This window comes from Thamnophis sirtalis, unplaced genomic scaffold (genome assembly GCF_051295495.1).
Source record: "Thamnophis sirtalis isolate CommonGarterSnake01/CBP01778 unplaced genomic scaffold, rThaSir2_p1.2 scaffold_7, whole genome shotgun sequence".
NCBI lineage: Eukaryota > Metazoa > Chordata > Lepidosauria > Squamata > Natricidae > Thamnophis > Thamnophis sirtalis.
This window is the reverse complement of record NW_028261387.1, coordinates 93,084,584-93,104,548: the sequence shown is the minus strand read 5'-3', so window position 1 is coordinate 93,104,548 and position 19,965 is coordinate 93,084,584. Positions and strand designations below refer to the sequence as shown.

General features: G+C 46.6%; 1 protein-coding gene across 1 annotated transcript in view; it reads left to right on the top strand.

Moving 5' to 3' along the window:
* SLC2A4RG (SLC2A4 regulator) overlaps window positions 1-9,110 on the top strand; it is a 36,208-nt gene extending 27,098 nt beyond the window's left edge. The window contains exons 6-9 of the mRNA XM_087720620.1: window positions 244-535; window positions 2,818-2,946; window positions 3,853-3,977; window positions 5,711-9,110. Coding sequence (XP_087576746.1) covers window positions 244-535; window positions 2,818-2,946; window positions 3,853-3,977; window positions 5,711-5,822 — 658 coding nt within the window. The 3' untranslated portion in view covers window positions 5,823-9,110. The remainder of the gene's footprint in view (window positions 1-243; window positions 536-2,817; window positions 2,947-3,852; window positions 3,978-5,710) is intronic.
* The last annotated feature ends 10,855 nt before the right edge of the window (window positions 9,111-19,965 follow it).

Below are 19,965 nucleotides of genomic sequence, written 5' to 3'. Positions count from 1 at the left end.
AAAAGAGAAGGTTGAGGTGATACCAAAAGAAGGCACTTCCTTCTGTGATTTTTCAAGCTTCCCCTTGCCTTTCTTTTCTCCTGCCACTCTTCATTCATGGGTATCTCTTCTTCTCCTTAGCGCCACCGTAAGTACTTCTACCGTGCCTAAGAGGACAGTCCCTTGAATTTCCAGCAAAGGCTTCCTCTTCCACAGTTGTCTTCTCTTTGAAGATGCTAAGGGCCCTTTCTTCTCTTTCTCCAGGAGGAAGGCTGACCTGGATCAGAGTGATGGAGAGGAAGATTTTTACTACACCGAGCTGGACGTCAATGTGGATTCCTTGACCGATGGTCTCTCCAGCCTAACTCCTGTCTCCCCAACCTCCCCGGTGCCCCCTCCCTTTCCAGTCCTGGAGGAGGTCCAGAAAATTCTGCCTATTCCACTCAACCCCAAGGTTTCCGTGGTGTCACACCTGAGCCAATCGGCACCCCTAAACCTCCTCAGCCAGTCGGCACCCACAGGTCTGGAGCACATCCAAACCGATCATGCCTATCAGGTGAGTTTCCATAGTCATCCAAAGAAGCCTTTCTGTTGTGGCCCACTAGGGGCCAGCAGAGCTGGCCCCTAGATTCGGACAGTGAGGAGGTGGGGGAGGAAGATGGGCCAGTCCTAGAGTCTCGGGGAGGCTCTGATGAGGGCTCTGTGTCAGAGGCAGAGAGGGGGCCAGAGCCATCTGACAGTTATCAGCTGCCTTCAGAGTCAGATATCAGTGAGGCAGAAGAACAGCTGGAGCCTGTTCCCAATGTGCGCATGCGCAGAGTTGCCAGACAAAGGGAACAGCTAAAGAACAGGGATCGACTTGGGAGTAAGGCCACAGGTGGACGGTGAATGGCCCCTCCCAGAGGAAATAAAAAAGGAGCGAAAGGGGAGTGGAGTTTGCAGGAGACAGTTAGTTCCCTTAATTCGTTCGTGACTCCTGAGACTCCTTGCCAAGTTTTGCAGATATCGGCCTGGCAGCTCTCCAAGCCAGAGAAGGTCTGTGACCATAAATCCTCCCTTGAAAGACTTTGCTGGATGTGAATGAGCAGAATTCACAGCAAATTAATCTCAGTCAGAAGACTTTCCAGCCAGATCAGTGTCCACCAGATCCACACGGGAAGGATTCAAATGGATCACTGGTAGTCCTTGACTTATGAAAACAATTGAGCTGGAGATTGCCATGGCTAAGCGAGATATTTGTGAAGCGAATTTTGCCCATTTTTACGGCCTTGCTTGTCACCGTTGTTAAGTGAATCGGTGCTGCTGTTCAGTTGCTAACACGGTTGTTAAGTGAATCCAGCTTCCCCATTGACTTTGTTCGTCGGGAGGTCGCAAAAAGGGATTGCTTGGGCACTGCAACCTGTCGTAAATATGGACCAGTTGCCAAGCATCTCAATTTTGAATGACGTGGCCAGGGGGGCTGCTGCACCAGTCATATGTGTGAAAAACTCTCCTAAGTGACTTTTTTCAATGGTTCCACCACAAAACCGCTGTAGACTAAAGGGCGCTCGACGAAAGCGCGTACGTGACGTCATCACAGCGCGACGAAAACAGCACGCTGTGATCGGTAAACTTAAAATTAACGCGTAAATCTAAACCTAACCCCCCCAAACCTAACCCTAAACCTAACCCTAAGCCTAACCCTTAACCTTACCCTAAACCTAACCCTTAACCTAACGCTAAACCTAACGCTAACCCTTAACCTAACCCTAACGCTTAACTTAACCCTAAACCTAACCCTAACCCTTAACCTAACCCTAACCCTAAACCTAACCCTTACCTTTATGTGAATCGGCTTGCTTTAAAAGCGCCTTTTAAAGCGCCCTTTTTTCTCCGCGGTCGTATTTGTCGCGCTGCTGATGACGTCACGTACGCGCTTTAATCGGGCGCGCTTTAGTGGACTGCGGTTTTGACGGGTCACGTTTTCAATACCGTTGTAACTTTGGTTACTAAAGGGACATAAGTCAGGTAATGCTGCACTTTGTTGTTTTCTGCCTATAATGCAAGAATCTTCCCAGGCTGCTGGCCTTCGCTTGGGAACAACCAGATAAGGTTCCATGGAATTTGGCGGGAGGGGTGAGGCCTAAGTGTTGTGGCCCGCCAGTTGCCAGCAGAGCTGGCGGCAGATTCAGACAGTGAGGAAGTTGGGGAGGAACATGGGCCCATGCTGGAGTCTGGGGAAGGCTCTGATGAGGGCTCTGGGTTGGAGGCAGGGAGGGCGCCAGGGCCATCTGGGAATTACCAGCTGCCTTCGGAGTCAGACATCAGTGAAGCAGAAGAACGGCTGGAGCCTGTTCCCAGTGTGCGCATGTGCAGAGTTGCCAGATGAAGGGAACAGCTAAGGAACAAGGGTTGACTTGGGAGTAAGGCTACAGGTAGACAGTGAATGGCCCCTCCCATAGGGAATAGCAGGGGCGAAAGGGGAGTGGAGTTTGCAGGAGACCATTCATTCATTCCTGCATTCTTGCCAAGTATTGTAGCGTCTGAAAGATATCAGCCTGGCTGCTCTCCAAGCCTGATAAAGGTCGGTAATTGTGAACTATCTTGAAAGACTCTGGGAGAGGAAAGACTATGCTGGAGAGGAATACACTGTAAATTAAATTAAAGGGTTTTATCGGGACGAGGACTCGGCTTCGTGCTGCTGAGGAAGCCTAGGTCAGAACACTAAGTCTCTTGCAGCTATGCAACGATTCAAGGCTACTTCCCTGCTTGATGCCTCCTCCTTTCCTTGACTGGTAAAGTTTCCCAACGTTCAGTTTCTCCAGTGTCTCGTTTTGACATGTGTCTTTTCGCTTCCAGGCAATGGGTCCCACCGGGATGCTGACGGATCTGAAGGCTCCCCCAGCTGGGATGGAAATCAGCATATCGTGGCAGCAGCCAGTCCTTTTCCCTCCACCGCTGCCCCCCGTCCTCTTCAAAAGCCCCTCAGTGAGTAACGTGAAGGCCACCCCAATATTTGTCCTGGGTAAGAACTGGTGTCTCCAATAGTTCTAGTTTGGGAATCTCACCACAACGTCTGGAGGCACGTGGCACGACAAAACTGCGCTTGTCAAAATCGCGGTGATAAAATCGCAGCGCTAAAGCCGCGACGTCATCACCGCACGTCATCACTGCCGCGCGGCAACAGCGCGGCAACAGAAGGGCGCTTTAAAACGGCGCCGCGGCAGAAAGCCGATTTCAATTAAGGTAAGAGTTAGGATTAGGTTTAGGGGTTTGCTTTAGCGTTAGGTTTAGCGTTAGGTTTAGCGTTAGGTTTAGGGTACGGAGTGCTTGGGAATGCGCGGATTTGCCCTCCGCAATTATGTCATCGCGGTAGGGTCGCGTTTTTCCTTAGCGCTTCGAACGGCGCGATTTAGTCTTCGCGCTTATGTCTCCGCGGATTTGTGGTGGAACCCTGGAGGCAAGCTGTTCCACTGATTAATTGTTCTCACCATTAGGAAATTTGTCCTTAGTTCTTGGTTGGTTCTCTCCTTGATTAGTTTCCACCCATTGCTTCTTATTCTGTCTTCAGGGGCCTTGATGATGATCCCTAGTTGGGTAATGAAATGTTTGCAAGAAAACCACCAGGCTCGGAGAGAACCAAGGACCTCACAGCCATCTTCCTCCTCCTCTTTCTCCTCCTCTACCTCCACCTTCACCTTCTCCTCCATTCTGCGCACCCTACTCCCTTCTAGCACTGATAACGTTCCTTAGTTGGGTCATTAAACGTCTGCAAGAAAGCCACAGGGAGCACCGAGGGCTCCACGGTTGACTTGTTAGTTGCGCCGTTGAGATCTCTTCCCTCCCCTTCCCAAATGACCCGCTCTCTTCTTCCTCTTCCTCCTCCTCTACCAGGGCTGCCTGACTCCCATCCGACCCGCCGATTCGGAAGAGAAACGCCTCCAAGGCTCCCCAGCATCAGTTGCCAAAGGACAACCGTTATTGCCCTCTTCCGTGCCAAAGCCTGCAACAGGCACCAGGTGGGTGGCTATCCATCAGATCTTCTCTTCCTGCCCCTCCCCAGCCTGGCACCTCCAACCTGTTCTCTGGGTGATCCTAACGCCTTTATTGTGGCCCTACCAGCGGAGCTGGCAGCAGATTCGGACAGTGAGGAGGTTGGGGAGGAACCTGGGCCAGTCCTGGAGTCTGGGGAAGGCTCTGCCGACGGCTCTGTGTCGAAGGCAGAGAGGGGGCCAGGGCCGTCTGACAGTTATCAGCTGCCTTCGGAGTCAGGAATGCTGGGAGTTGAAGTCCACAGGTCTTAAAGAGGCCATAGCTGTCCACCTCCTACCAGTCTTAAGACCAGAAGAGAATTTTGGGAGTTGAAGTCACACCCATCTTTAACTTGCCAAGATTGACAATCACCGTTATGGCCTACCAGCAGCCAACGGAGCTGGCAGCAAATTCGGACAGTGATTTAGATTTAGATTTTAGATTTTATTAATATTTGTAGGCCGCCCTTTTCCCTGAGGGGACTCAGGGCGGCTCACATAAAATCGGGGAAGGGGATTACAGACATTAAGATGAGACATATAATAAAATAGTAAACAACATACATTCATCATTCGGGAGGGGAACTATCCTTGTCCCCAGGCCTGACGGGCGAGCCAGTTCTTCAAGGCTGTGCGGAAGGCCTGGACGGTGGCGAGGGTGCGAATCTCTACGGGGAGCTCGTTCCAAAGGGTCGGGGCTACTACTGAGAAGGCCCTCCTCCTTGTAGTTGCCAGCCGACACTGGCTGGCCGATGGTATACGGAGGAGGCCTAATCTATGTGATCTTATTGGTCGCAGGGATGTAATTGGCAGAAGGCGGTCTCTCAAGTATCCAGGTCCACTGCCATGTAGGGCTTTATGGGTGACTAATAAAGTGAGGAGGTTGGGGAGGAACCTGGGCCAGTCTTGGAGTCTGGGGAAGGCTCTGATGAGGGCTCTGTGTTGGAGGCAGAGAGGGGGCCAGGGCCGTCCGACAGTTATCAGCTTCCTTCAGAGTCAAACATCAGTGAGGCAGAAGAACAGCTGGAGCCTGTTCCCGATGTGTGCATATGCAGAGTTGCCAGATGAAGGGAACAGCTAAAGAACAGGCATTGACTTGGGAGTAAGGCCACAGGTGGACGATGAATGGCCCCTCCCAGAGGAAATAAAAGAGGAGCAAAAGGGGAGTGGAGTTTGCAGGAGACAATTAGTTCCCTTAATTGGTTCGTGACTCTCTGAGGCTCCTTGCCAAGTTCTGCAGATATCGGCCTGGCAGCTCTCCAAACCAGAGAAGGTCTGTGAGTGTAAATCCTCCCTTGAAAGACTTTGCTGGATGCGAATGAGCAGAATTCACAGTCAATTAATAAAAGGGGGTTTTGTCGGGACCAGGAGTTTGCTTCAGGCTCTCGGGGAGCCTCGGTCAGAACAGGATGGTGCCAATGGATATAAACATCTGCCAGGTTGCTGAGCACCAGAAATACGATCACTTGACAGTGGGGGTGAACAATTAGTTCAATTCATTAGAGCAGTGTTTCCCAAACTTGGCAACTTGAAGATGTCTGGACTTCAACTCCCAGAATTCCCCAGCCAGCATTCGCTGGCTGGGGAATTCTGGGAGTTGAAGTCCAGACATCTTCAAGTTGCCAAGTTTGGGAAACACTGCATTAGAGTGAAGATTTGTTCGTGACTCTCGCCCGCTTCCTCCATCCTCTCAACCCGCCTTTCTCTCTGCCTCCTTGCAGGAAGCCGCGTGGCGAAGCCAAGAAATGCCGCAAAGTCTACGGGATGGAGAACCGCAGCATGTGGTGCACGGCCTGTCGCTGGAAGAAAGCCTGCCAGCGGTTCGTCGATTGAGCTGGGGAGAGGGGGGGTGTGGAGAAATCTTCAGCCGCCCTTGGCCTCCGTCTGCGTTGCGCGATTTGCACTTTGGTGCCTTCCAGCCTGGTCTCCCCTTGCACCGTCTACCGCCCCCCCCCACCCCCTTGCCCTGACCCACCCGTCCGCTCGCCCCCTTCTCCAAGCTGGGTGGGGTGGGGGCTCTTCCCCAATCGTGCCTTGGCTCAGGAAAAACCAGCCTTTCTGGGATGAACGGAGTCGCGGGACCCTTTGCCGAAAGGAAGAGCAGAGCGTCTCGCCCACTCTGGCCGGCCGAAGCGTCATCCGGGGATCTTCTAGATGGCCTCTCCCTTCACCCAGGGATACCTGCCGATCCAAGCCTCCGTTGGATTTCCCCACGTCCATCCACACATGTGAAAAAGTTTAAGCCATTGCTTGTCTTTGGATGGTGTTTGTTTTTGTTTTTATTTTCTTACTCCTGAAATAAGCTATGTCTTTCGTCCGCCTTCTCTTCTTCCTTCACCTCCCGCTACGGATCTCCCAACTTTGTTGAGGTTTGAGACCGCGAGAATTCCAGAAAGTTCTTCAGAGCTGAGATGTGAAGCTTTGGACATTTTTCGTTCTCTGGAATGGGAGAGCCAAGCCTGACGCGTGGTGGTTTATTTTTATTTTTATTTTTGGATACCTGTCCTGCAATATTTTTTTTTTCTCCGTTTCTTGGTAAGCGTTGGCGTTCAGGACTTTGGAGCGGAAGACAAAAAAAAAAGGCGTTGGAAAGAGAAGGAACGGTCTCTGCTTTCTCTCTTCTTCACTTTCACTTGCTGGCTGCAAGCAAGTTTTCCTAAAAACTCACCTTGATTTAAATTCAGTTTGGAAGCGAAGAGATGGATAGAACCGAAGAGGGGGGAAAATGCAAACCTATCGAACATCAGCAAAACGTTTAAAAAGTTCTTTTTGCTTTTCTGTTTCTTTCCAATCTCGGGGAGTTTTCTGATTTTTATTTTTTTTAAAACAGCCTCCTCATCCTCTCCCCCCCCCCCAAATATCCCCTTCCCAATGGTGCCTGCCAAAGAAAGGCTCACTTATAGGAAATGTTTTTCCTCGGCATAACCGTCTCGTGAATGGAAACGTTAAGTCTCTCGCAAGGAATAAGCTATGCGCCAAATATGTAGCCTGACCAATTTGCAACCTGGACTGAATTTGCATCCAAAGCTGACTCGGGACAGCGGGGAGAAAAAAAATATATGGCGATTTCCTTTATGTGCAATTTCGATTTAAAAAAAAAAAACATTTTACACAACGGGGTGATGGGGATGGGATGTTTCTGTCCGCTGTCATAGCTCCCCCCCCCCGATCTAAACGGCAACGATAGAATATCGGTAAGATTTCCCACTCTGCTCTCCTGTTCTCCCTTAAGAGAGAGAAAAAAAATGGCCAGCTTAAGTCAATTTTGGAATCAGGATATTTTTAAAAAAAAGAAATCAGCCGCGAAAAAAAATTGATCAGTGTTGAACTTTGGAACTGGGGCTAAGCTTTGTTTAAAGCCATTTCTGTGGGTTTTGTAGCTCCTTGGAGCAGAATTAGTGGCAATTGGGGGGGGGGGGTTGGAGGGGCTGGTTCAGGATTCCGCGTGAAGTTTGCTGGTTTTGCTTCGAAAAGTCACCAGATGGTGGCGCTGTGAGATGTGTTGAAGTCTAGCAAAATATTTCTCAACTTTGGCAACTGCAAGATGGGTGGACTTCAACACCCAGAATTCCACAGCCAGCACAGCTGGCTGTGGAATTCTGGGAGTTGAAGTCCACCCATCTTAAAAAGTCACAAAGGCTGAAAAACACTGCTGTAACCCAAAGTATTTGGCTTTAAACGGGATAGATCCATGCGTCTTTTCAATCCTTGCACAAAATAAATTTTTATATAAGCCAGACACCCTCGTATTTTTTACGGGTGGAAGCTCGTAAGAGAACGATGCCTGGAATTTTCACAAGTCTTGCACACCTAAAAACCCCACTGCCTCTTCTAACTCCGATTGTTTCCCGTCACCATCGCTATTTTAGCGGGCTTGTCTCCAAAAAAGGAAGACCCAAAACCACCGTGCCAATTCTGCTCTGCCACCGTCTTTTTCTTACTGTTAAAACTCACGGTCTTATTTCCATGCACCTGTCCTTTTCTTACGGCGCCTGGAGATGCTTTAAAAGAAATAATAATTCTCCTCTGCAAACAATAACAACAAAGAAGTCTTGTTTTGTGTTTTTTGGGTGGACATTGGTGGAAATACCCGATTCGGAAGATGTGCAAACTGAAGAGAGGCTCTGAGACCAAACGGCCCCAAGAGATCGTCCCGCTGCAACGATCCTCAAGTGTTGGTGCAAGCGCTGGATTTTGTCCGGCAGTTGTGCCCTCGCCAGAAATGAGACTGCGGAGAAAAGACTTACAATCCCCGGATTACTACTTCTTTGCACTATTGCAAACTGCACAGGGGTTTTTTAACTTTTCCTGCCTCCTCTATTTTCTATTCTGTTCCACTGAAGCCAATATTAGCCGGATTCAGGGGTGAAATGCTATCGGTTTGGACCGGTAGTAAAAAAAAATGCTGCCCATTCGCCCGAACCGGTAGCAAAACAAATGCTACTTGTTCGCCTGAACCGGTAGTAAAACAATGCTACCCATTCGCTCGAACTTGTAGTAAAAAAAATGCTACTTGTTCACCCAAACTGATAGTAAAAATAAAAAATAAAAAATGCTACCGGTTCGGGCAAACTGGTATTTCCGACGATCAGCTGTGACGCGCGATTTATATTAGCTAGAATTGTCGGATTTCCTACTTTCTAGCTAATTTAAATTGCGCATCTCAGCTGATTGCTGGAAATCAAAGGTTTCTGCGCATGCGCGGAGGTGGCGCGCTCACATCGCCTGAACCAGTAGCGAAGGTGATTTGATTTCACCCCTGGCCGGATTGGTGTTTTAACCATCGTGTGTTTCAAGTGATTGATTTCTGCGTGTGTCGGGGGTGGGTGTGAGAAAGAGGGTTTCCAACACACAGCCCTGATGTGTCTTCGGAGGACAGGTTTCCACGAAAGCATTAAACTTTTTAAAAACCTCCCTTTTTTAAAGGTCTTTTTTTTCTTTTTCTTGGAGGGGTCCTTGATGCTCTTTTGAATTTGGTTGTTTTCTTGCAAACATTTCATCACCCAAACTTGGTACGTCATCAGCGCTAGTGCTAGGTGATGTGATGTATTTTGGGTAATGAAACTTCTGCAAGAAAACAGCCAAGCTCAGAGGGCACCAAGGATTCTTCATTTCAACCCTAAGCTACAAATATTCTCCTTTATTGGTATTTTTCCCCCCCCCACTGGGTATCCTCTGGAGGAGCTGGGATGTTCCCAACCCATCTGCACACTGCCAAGTTAGGAATTGCTCTGCCGAGCAAACTGGCCCTTCCTTTTTCCTCTCTTTTTCGTCTTTTTTGCCCATTTTTAAAGCTTTGCTCTGCAGCCTGGTGGCTGCCCCAAAACCGGCAAAGTCCTTCGACCATGATTGTTAATTTTGGAGACAATCAACTTTTCTTGCTGTCTGCCTGCATCCCAGGTTTGTTTGTTTTTTTGAGGGTTTTGCCATCATCCTGTTGCACACCTGTAATTAGCCGTGTGTCCTATCAAATGCAGGGGGGGAAAAACGTAGCTCTGGGAGAGAGTTGGACTTCGCTTTGCAAAGATGTGTAACGAGTGACCGAACTTTTCGTTTCTGTTAATTCAGGAAGCTTTCTATGTACACTTAGCCCAGACGTGCGCGCACACCTACTTTTGAATTGGTAAAAAAAAAAAATACAGATTATTATTTTTAACTGTACGAGTCTTGTAGGCTTTACCGTTTGATCATTGGCTAGTCGGGCTTAAAATTGGGGATCGAGCCTCACTAGGAGCGTTCCAATCGGCAAGGAAATTCCATGGGGGAAACCAGATTCGTTTAACAACCGTGTTACTAACTTAACTGCTGCGAGTCATTTAATAACTGGCAAGAAAGGTGGTAAAATGGGGCAAACCTCACAAGTGCCTTGTGGGAGTTTTGGGTTGAATTGTGGCTGTAGGTCAAGGACTACCTGTATAGTCGGATCCAGTGGCCAGTGTGTAATAGGACAACGCAGAACTTCACAATTTCCAGCCACAATTGGGAAGCGGAATTTCCATGGCTAAGCAGTTTGTTATTAAGTGAGCCATGCATGATTTTACAACCTTTTTTTTCTTTGCCATGGTAAAGTGAATGTGGTTAAGTGGATCACCCAGTTGTTAAGTGAATCCAGCTTCTTTGAAAGCTGGCTGGGTCATAAAGATGCTGACAGGACCCCAGGATGCTGCAACTGTTATGCATGCATGCATGCATACATACATGCTGGTTGCATGGCCATAAAATATTGAAAACAATAGCAATAGCAGTTAGACTTATATACCGCTTCTTAGGGCTTTCAGCCCTCTCTAAGCGGTTTACAGAGTCGGCATATCGCCCCCAACAACAATCCGGGTCCTCATTTTACCCACCTCGGAAGGATGGAAGGCTGAGTCAACCTTGAGCCGGTGAGATTTGAACAGCCGAACTGCAGAACTAGCAATCAGCTGAAGTAGCCTGCAGTGCTGCATTTAACCACTGCGCCACCTCGGCTCTTAAATGCCATAAATGCAACCAGGTTGCCAAGCTCATGAGCAAGTGGAGGGGTGGGCAGCAATTTCCAATTCGGATCGGACCATTTTTGGGGTCTCTTGTAACTTCCGTTGCTAAGTTCTACCAACTTAGTAGTTCAAAGGCACGTAAAAAATGCAAGTAGGAAAATAGGAACCACCTTTGGTGGGAAGGGAACAGCGTTCTTTGCTCCTTTGGTGTTGAGTCATGCCGGCCACATGACCACGGAGACGTCTTTGGACAGTGCTGGCTCTTCGGCTTTGAAACGGAGATGAACACCGCCCCCTAGAGTTAGGAACAACTGGCACATATGTGCAAGGGGAACCTTTACCTTAAGTCAGTTTCTATACTATTTTAACAGTAGCATTTTTCTAGAAAAGAAGTCTTTTAGTGGTGTTTCAGCTCCAGTTCACACAACACATTGAAGCAAGACAATGAAAGCCCTAGCACCGTGATTGCAAACTTATGGCATGCCTGCCACAGGTGGCACACAGAGCCATTTCTGAGGGCACATGAAGTGTTGCCTTGTTAACTCCAGCACGCATGAGCACACTGGCCAGCTGATTTTGGCCTTGATTTTCAACCTTTTTTCGCCCTCCATACCCTTCAGGAAAGCCTCCTGAAGCCTCCGGAGGGAGAAAAACAGCTTATCGTAGGAATAGATACCACAGGAAACCAATTTAGGTGGTATTAAAAATTAAACATGGTTACAAGAGCTAATTCCAGGTCCTGCAGAAAAATTTCCTTCACTATTAGCCTTCCAGATGTGTAGATTTAAGCTCCCAGAATTCTCGGAGATAAATCATGTTGGTTGGTGAATTCTGGGAGTTGAAGTCTGTAGCACAGGTGGCACTTGACTTACAACAGTTCATTTAGTGACTGTTTAAAGTGACAACGGTACTTGGAAAGTCCATTTTTCACACCTTTGTAGCAGCCCCATGATTATGTGATCAAAATTCATACTTAATGACCATTGATGTGTCCCGAGGTCAAGTGATCCCCATTTGAGACCTTTTGACAAGCAAAATCAATGGGGAAGCCTGGTTTGCTTAACAACTTTGTTACTAACTTACCGACTGTATTTAACAACTGGGGCAAGAAAGGTCGTAAAATGGCAAAATTAAGTGTCTCGCCTTAAAACAACATAAGATTTTGGGTTCAATTGTGGTCAAAAGTCTAAAGACTACTATTATAGCAACAGCACCTAGACTTACATACTGCTTCACAGTGCTTTCCAGCCCCCTCTAAGCGGTTTACAGAGTCAGCCTATTGCTCCCAACCGTCTGGGTCCTCATTTTACCCACCTCGGAAGGAGGGAAGGCTGAGTCGACCTTGAGCCTGGTGAGAATTGAACTGCTGGAAGTCGGCAGGATTAGCCTACAATACTGCGTTCTAAGTACTGTGTCACAGTATTGAGAAGTCCTTCCAAGTTCGTCTACCCAGGGATTTCCAACCTTGGCAAGTTTAAGACTTGTGGACTTCAACTCCCAGAATTTTGGGAGTTGAAGTCCACAGGTCTTAAAAGTTGCCAAGTTGGAAGCCCCCCGATCTAGACCAAACCCCCTGCTTGGTGCCGGACTGAATACAGTATCTCTGTTAATTGCGCATCCAACCTTAGTTTGAAGGAAACTTTGTGAATGCTCCAACACTGGAAATCTTTTAAGATGTTGGATAACCATTTGTCTGTAGGGCTGTAGGGTTTCCTGCCTAGGCAGGGGGTTGGACTAGAAGACCTCCAAGGTCCCTTCCAACTCTGCTATTCTATTCTATCTGGATTCATACAACTTTGGCTTCCCCCAAAAGTCAACGCAAATTATATTTTCTCAATTTTTTGAAAGGAGCTACCAAGGAGAAAACAACACACAGAACACTGACAGGGCAAGCTCCTGTATATATAAACAGAGAGAAAAGCCCACTCCCTTCTAGCATTGATGATGTTACCTAGTTGGGGTCATGAAACATCTTTCCAGAAAGCAACCCAGCTGAGAGGGCACCAAGGATCCCACAATTATCCTCTCCACACACACCATTCTAGCACTGATGATGTTACCTAGTTGGGTCGTGAAAGATCTGCAGGCAAACAGCCAAGCTCAGAGAGCACCAAGGATCCCACATCTAAATGGCAAAACTCGGGAAATTATTAAAAGGAATACAGTGAAATTATAAACGGATACACTTTAGCAGCAATGTCCTGATTTATTGAAAGTGATTTTTTTTTTGTACGCATTGAAATTAATCCCATGACAAAATCTAATCAGACAGGCAGACGGTGGGCTGGCTAGGCCTGTGTTTCTCATCCTTGTCAAATTTTAAGAGAGGTGGATTTCAATTCAACTGTCTGGGGAATTCTGGGTATTGGAAATCCACATCTCTTAAAAGTTGTCCAAGTTGAGGAACACTGATCTAGACGCACAAAGTTTGAAATGGTTTAGAAAACAAAACCGGTTACCTGAACTATGGGGAAAAAAGTACAAACGACGTATATCCCCAAGACCTCGGGGCATTAAAATCTTTCGTCCCCTCATCTCCCCAATATTAAACATTGCCAATACAAACACAAGTTTATCATAATATATAAAGTCAGTATAATATAGAATATTCTCAAGGGGGGGAAAAAATCAGTGCTTAAACGCTGTCCTCGTTCTCTTTAGTAGGCAGGGTGAAAAAGCACACCGAAAAATAAATATATATATATATATTTATGAAAGCGCACAGAGAGAGTACCCCTTATTCTGAAGGAATCCTTAAAAAAAAAAGGCAGAAATCCAATTCATACATTAGAGCAGTGCTTCTCAACCTTGGCAACTTGAAGATGTCCGGACTTCAACTCCCAGAATTCCCCAGCCAGCGAATGCTGGCTGGGGAATTCTGGGAGTTGAAGTCCGGACATCTTCAAGTTGCCAAGGTTGAGAAACACTGCATTAGAGAACCACAAAAGAATTTTTTAAAAAAACACCATTTGGTATGGCTTTTTTTTTTCATCAACAGTTGCACGTGTCACAGAATGAAATAAAATGTCGTTGCTATTGCATTTTTTTCTCCCAGTTTTTGCATTTAAAAAAAACAACAACAACACCTGAAGTTTTCAAGTCTGGCATTTTAACAGAGGAAGAAGCTGTGCAAATGTGGAAGCACGGAAATGAGAACGGCCTAGCAGAAGGCTGCTGGGATTGAGCCCAACAAGCGCTAACTTCAGAGAGGCAAAAAACCAAATTGCAATCCTGTTAGACATTCTGATGACTTTTTTTTTCACTAAAGTGAATCAAACTTCTTTCAGCCAGCATCCCTTGAAGTTATCCACCATGGCTGATAACGCCGTTCCGAGATTTCTGGCTGATGTTTTTCCTGCAATAGCACGGATTGAACAAGGGCTGTTCTACAAACAAGATTCAGGCAAATCTATCTTAATTATTGATTTTTGTAGCGATCGCTTCAGAGTTTCTGGTGCAAACACATGTACAGAAGTTCCTTGCAGATCTGCTAACCGAGCGTTTGCCACAAGCGTTTGAGGGAGGCTCCATCTCCTGGAAGAAGACAAGTCACCGAGTGGCCTCTTTTCCCTTTTCACCATTCTGCGCAGCGGGGGTCAGGCTTCATTGTAAAAAGGGGAGGGATTGTGGTTTTAAAGTCCTGCAGGAGAGGCTCCTCAATCCCTCCCTGCCTTGGGACGAGGTGGGGAAGAAAACCCAAAGCTAATGGTATTTGAAATTGGAAGGAAATTCATCCCGGGAAGACATGCAAACCTAGTATCTCAGGATGGTTTTCAATCCTGGCATCTTTAAAATGCTGGAAGGATTTGAGCAGATATTTTAAAACCATAGATTGGATTCCTGTTTGCCTCCAGGAAAACGTTTTCTTAATCTGACGATTGCCAAAATAGAATCGGGTGTTTCAGATTAAATCTCTGATTGTGTCAACTTTTTCTTTCTTTCTTCCAACTTGCCCTCCCTTAGAAGAGGGATGAGAGACAGCTCCTGGATATAGAAAATACTTTTTAGGCAGAAATCTACCCCGTAGCTGCTGCGAGAAGCAAAATAAAGCTATTGCCAGTTCGGAAAGATCAAATATATTCAGACGATGTCTGGCTAATTCAGTGTGATAGCTTTACGTCAGAGGTGGTATTCAGCAGGTTCTGACCAATTCTGGAGAACCGGTAGTGGAAATTTTGAGTAGTTCGGAGAACCGGTAAATGCCACCTCTGACTGGCCCTGCCCCCATCTATTCTCTGCCTCCCGAGTCCCAGCTGATAGCAATAGCAATAGCAATAGCAGTTAGACTTATATACTGCTTCATAGGGCTTTCAGCCCTCTCTAAGCGGTTTACAGAGTCAGCATATTGCCCCCAACAACAATCCGGGTCCTCATTTTACCCACCTCGGAAGGATGGAAGGCTGAGTCAACCCTGAGCCGGTGAGATTTGAACCGCCGAACTGCAGAACTGCAGTCAGCTGAAGTAGCCTGCAGTGCTGCATTTAACCACTGCGCCACCTCCTGATAGGGAGGAAATGGGGATTTTGCAGTAACCTTCCCCTGGAGCGAGATGGGAATGGAGATTTTACAGTAACCACCTCCCTGCCATGTCCATCAAGCCACACGCACAGAACCAGCAATAAATTTTTTTGAGTCCCGTCACTGCTTTACGTGTTCAAAAGCTGCATGGAGTCAAAACTGTCGCCTCCAGTCCCAATAAAAGGTCTTCATCAAATGAAACGAGGAGGAACTGCCATAATTAATTGTGGTTTTTTTTTTTCCATCCTTCAGATCATTGATTGCAAAATACCCCCCAGTGCTTATTGCGTTGAAATACAAAGGAAATTCTTTCAACTCATGAAACTATTTTAATGTGGGGTGGGGTGGGGGGAGAGAACCTGTAAAGCTGGATGGATCTGCATGACAACCGGTAGGGTTTTCAACAAAGATGCAGCTTGCATGTTATGAGTCCTACCAAAGATGGAAAAATCACGTCAAAGCCTCTTGGGACAAAAGCCAAGACCAGCTATCATAATGTCCTTTTCTGAGATCACGAGTAGATGATTGGACTGGAAGGGAAAAGAGTTTCCCTTAGCACAATTGAGGTAGCAGTCCAAGGATTTCAGGAAGAGTTGGGTACAATAGCCAAAATAGTCAGCAGACTGTAGCGCCCATCACCCCAATCTCTCTTCTCCCCCCACATCCCTGCAAAGGGGATGGTCTGATGACAGCCCTGTGGGTCACATCTTTGGAAAAAGTTCAGAGAAAAGCAACTAAGACGATCAAAGGCCTGGAGACTTGGGGGGATTTGGGTTTGGCTACTTTAGAGAACAGAAGGAGTAGGGGGGACACGATAGAATTCCAGTGTTTGAGGGGCTGCCCCAAAGAAGAGGGAGTCAAGCTATTCTCCAAAGCACCTGAGGACAGGACAAGAAGCAATGGGTGGAAACTAATCAAGGAGAGAAGCAACTTAGAACTGAGGAGAAACTTCCTAACAGTGAGGACAATTAACCAATGGAAGAACTTGCCTCAAGAAGTTGAGGGTGCTTCATCACCAGAGGTTTTGAAGGAGAGGCTGGACAGTCACTTGTCTGAAATGATATAGGGTCTCCTGCTTGAGCAGGGGGCTTGGCTAGAAGATCTCCAAGGTCCTTTCCAGCTCTATTCTATTCTAACACCCACTTTGGCAACCTTAAGACATTGGACTTCAACTCCCAGAATTCCCCAGCCAGCCATGCTGGCTGGGGAATTCTGGGAATTGAAGTCCAGAAGTTGCCACGGTGGGCAAACCCAGCTGTAATACTTGGTAGGCAGCCAGAGGTACTACAGCATCCATCAATGCCTCTCGTCAACTCTTCAAGGCACCGAGACTGGATACATTTTTTCCCCGTCCTACGGTTTACTATTGAATAATCCAGGAGTTCCCAGCTCCAGGGGACTGCGGCCCACTACCGGACTACGGAAGTGGCAAATGAATGAGTGTGTCTGTTGCTCACACGCTTACCCTCATGCCCCCTGCCCCGCCAGTCCGCAAAGCTGGAAAGGTTGGGGAACTCTGGAATAATCCATAATTGGCCATGAAATGGGCTGCATACAGCACCTGAGCCCCTTTTCTATTTGGTCCTCTATCCGCACCTGGCTATTAATTGCAGAAAATTCAGTGGCAAGTTTTCCTGGCATTTCTAGGCATGGAACAGGCAAAATGTAAAATACAATACACCTCCCAATCCACACCTAATCATTCCTCATCGAAAATCAAAAGCCAGACGTAAATCCATGTTTGCGAACTCCCAGGGCTGGATTTACACAAAAAGTTAAGTCTAGCGCAACACGCGAGCCCGGCCTTTGATTTCCTTTGGCATTTTGCCTGTTTTTTGTACAGATCGCCGCAACTGCTAGAACAGCAAACATCCCCGGCTTGTTTGCAGAACAAAGCAAGCATCGCATTGGAGTCGGTGGCTGGCCCCGTTGAGCATTAGGATTGCGCAAGATTGATAGAACTCCATTCTAGCAGCTCACAAAGCAACCGTAGATAGGAATGACCCATTAACAATGCCTCCTAGGTAGAATCCCCTCATCATCATCATCATCATCATCCTTTTAACAACCCCATAATCCCTTGCTTGGTGGAATCTGGGCAACTGAATGGAGCTGAGTATTTACTGGCCGAATGCCCTTCCTGTTGCCAGTGCTGAGTTTTGATCAGCAGATACATTCTCATTGTGCCCAGAGACAGAAATATCTGCCTCTACCTAGGATCGAACCCACAGTCTCCTGATTGTGAGTTGAGAGCTCCACCTCTAGTCTACTGCACCATTCTCCTAGGCAGAATTCCATGAGGTGGATAAAATAGCAGTAGCACTTGAGACTTATATACCACTTCACAGCCCTCTCTAAGCGGTTTACAGTCAGCATACTTCCCTCCCACAATCTGGCCCCTCATTTCATCCTCAGAAGGATGGAAGGCCGGTCAGGACTGAACTCCTAGCAGTAGGCAGACTTAGCCTGCAATGCTGCATTCTAACCACTGTGCCATCATGGCTCTTAAAAGCTGTGCAACATGGCTTATGCCCCATAACAGTTACGTTTCCTTGTTCAGAAACTCACAAGATGTCAGCTGCTTTTCCAAAACCTCTCTATTTGTGGAATATAAAACACAGCCTGGCCCAATGGCTCAACCTCAAGCATCATGTATTCTACCGAATTTGATTAGTAAAAATCTGGAGGCGTCCCCCTTGTGCACAAAAGAATTGCAACCGACATTGGCCATAACTTTACAGCCTTTAATGTGGTTGCTTCTCCTCTGCGTTGTCGATAAACAGCTGCAAAAGCAAAGAGTCCACTATTTTAAGCAGAAAGGAGAGAGAAACGAGAGAATGAAGAACAAAAACAAAATAGCCTCTTCAAAATATCATAAGTAAAATCTAACCAGCATGGAACAGGGAAAGAAAAGGGAACGAGATAGTGACTTAAAGAGAACAGGGTTAGGTGGATTGTATTCAAATCTTTTGCCACAGTTATATGCTAACATTGCAGATTAGACCAACTAGGGACCGATTCTGACCACACTTACAAGGGCAGAGGGAGGAGAAGGCACAAGGAAAGATCCAGGAGAAATTAGAAGTGCTCCCCCATCCCTCTTTTTGTATAGGACTGCACTTCATATATGTAATTGGAAGTAAAACCCAGGTTTGCTGGAGTCCTACTTGAATAAGGCAGCAGAGTGGGAAATCCAGTTCTCAGGTCTGGGTAGGAGGGAAATGGAATGTCTCCGAAACCTGAAAACTGCCCCCCCCCTTAAGCATCAGAATTTGAAGCCAGCTGTTGTTGTTTCTTTTTAAAACAAAGATGCCCGTTGAGATGGAATCAAGAGGGAACTGAATCTTAGGAATGCTTTTGGAACCATCATTGAAAAACAAGAAAGTTGCTAAGGCAAGGGAGAGCCGAGAAACTGAAGAAAAGGTTTGTATCCTGCACCCAGGGAGGTGGGTGAAATTGTTGATTTTTTTCCCCCCAAGCCCTTTAAAAAAGTATACAAAAACCTAATCTTAAAATATCGCCCTCTGGTTAAAATACAATATAAAATGCAAGAAGTTGCAAAGATCTGTTAAAAATTATCCTTCCCCCCCTCCGATTCGCCTTTCTTTCATTTGAAAATGATAATATTTGGTTGGATGTTTTTTCAATGGTTAAATGAACACACATCTTCACTTCTTCAAAGAAGTCCACATTCATGCAAAAGCGGTATTTTCTCCAACCTGCTTAACCAGGGCAGAGCCAGACTTAACACCTGCATCTATACCTTTATTTAATTATTTTATCTTTTTCAAAAGGCAACTGGTGAACCGATGAAGCTTCTTAGATGAGAAGCGAAACCTCTTCCTCAAGGAAAAAAGAGGCCAGCTGCCTTTTGAAAAAAAAAACACTTTTGAGACAACTATGACGTGGATGACTGAGAATCCCCAGAGACATTTTTCAAATTTATGTGCTGCTCGTCTTGGGGTTGAATGCTAAACTTGGTTACTTTTAACCTTGGTTTTGGTGTCTTAGCAGGTGGTCTGAACTCTATTAGGTTAGTTTATGGTTCAATTATTCTGTAAACTCAGAAAACAAGTTGATGCAGTAACTATGGTAAGCATGTTGGGTCAATGCAGGCAATAAAATGCATTCTTTGACTTCAAGAAAGGAGTAGCTTAAATCGCAGCCCTCCAACGAATGGGGAGTGTGGGGAAAATAAAAACTATGATGGGGAAAAGGTGAGAACTGATAGATTGGAAAAAGACATGAGCAGAACAGCATGTTTCTTAAACTGCCCTCTCTGTTCTCTTTGCTGTACAAGCTCCGCTCCACTAAAGGAAGAAGGAAAGAGTGGAGCTGTGATATGTACTGAAACAAAGATAGGTAAAATATACAGCTTGGGGGAAACTGCTCCTTAGTGCAAACTTGAGTGTCATTTTTGATCGGACCTCCCCAGTGAGAAATGCAAAATTTAAACAGGGAGCCTTTTAGCACCGATAAGCTGCTTCTGCCATAATGGCTACTGCCGCCTTTCTTTGGATTTGAAGCCCTTTTAGGGGAGACACAAACAATCCGCCTTACAAATTAAGTTGCAGGATGCCTGGCATGGAGCCCATCCAGTCCCTGGGGCACCCTCCTAGAATCTATAGAAGCATAAGCAGATGATTCTATTGCTCTTAATAATCCGTTATTTTCTGTCTTTCCACGATCTCCGGTTAGATTAGACAGAAGCACAAGTATAGGCAGTGTTTGAAGCAGGGTGTGTTTCAAGGCCAGCCCAAAGTAAGACACCCAAATTACTGCATTGATACAATAAGGCCTGGATGTACTTTCTTGTCATGATCACAGGGTGGATAATGCTACCTTAAATCTGGCTCTGTCAACTGACGTAGGGCCCCTGATACGGGCATCCTGTTTTGGAAGTAGACTGGTACAGATCTCTCGCCTCCGTCCCACCTGTGCGTTGGTTCTTTTTATCTAATGTTACTTTTAACGCGTCAGGG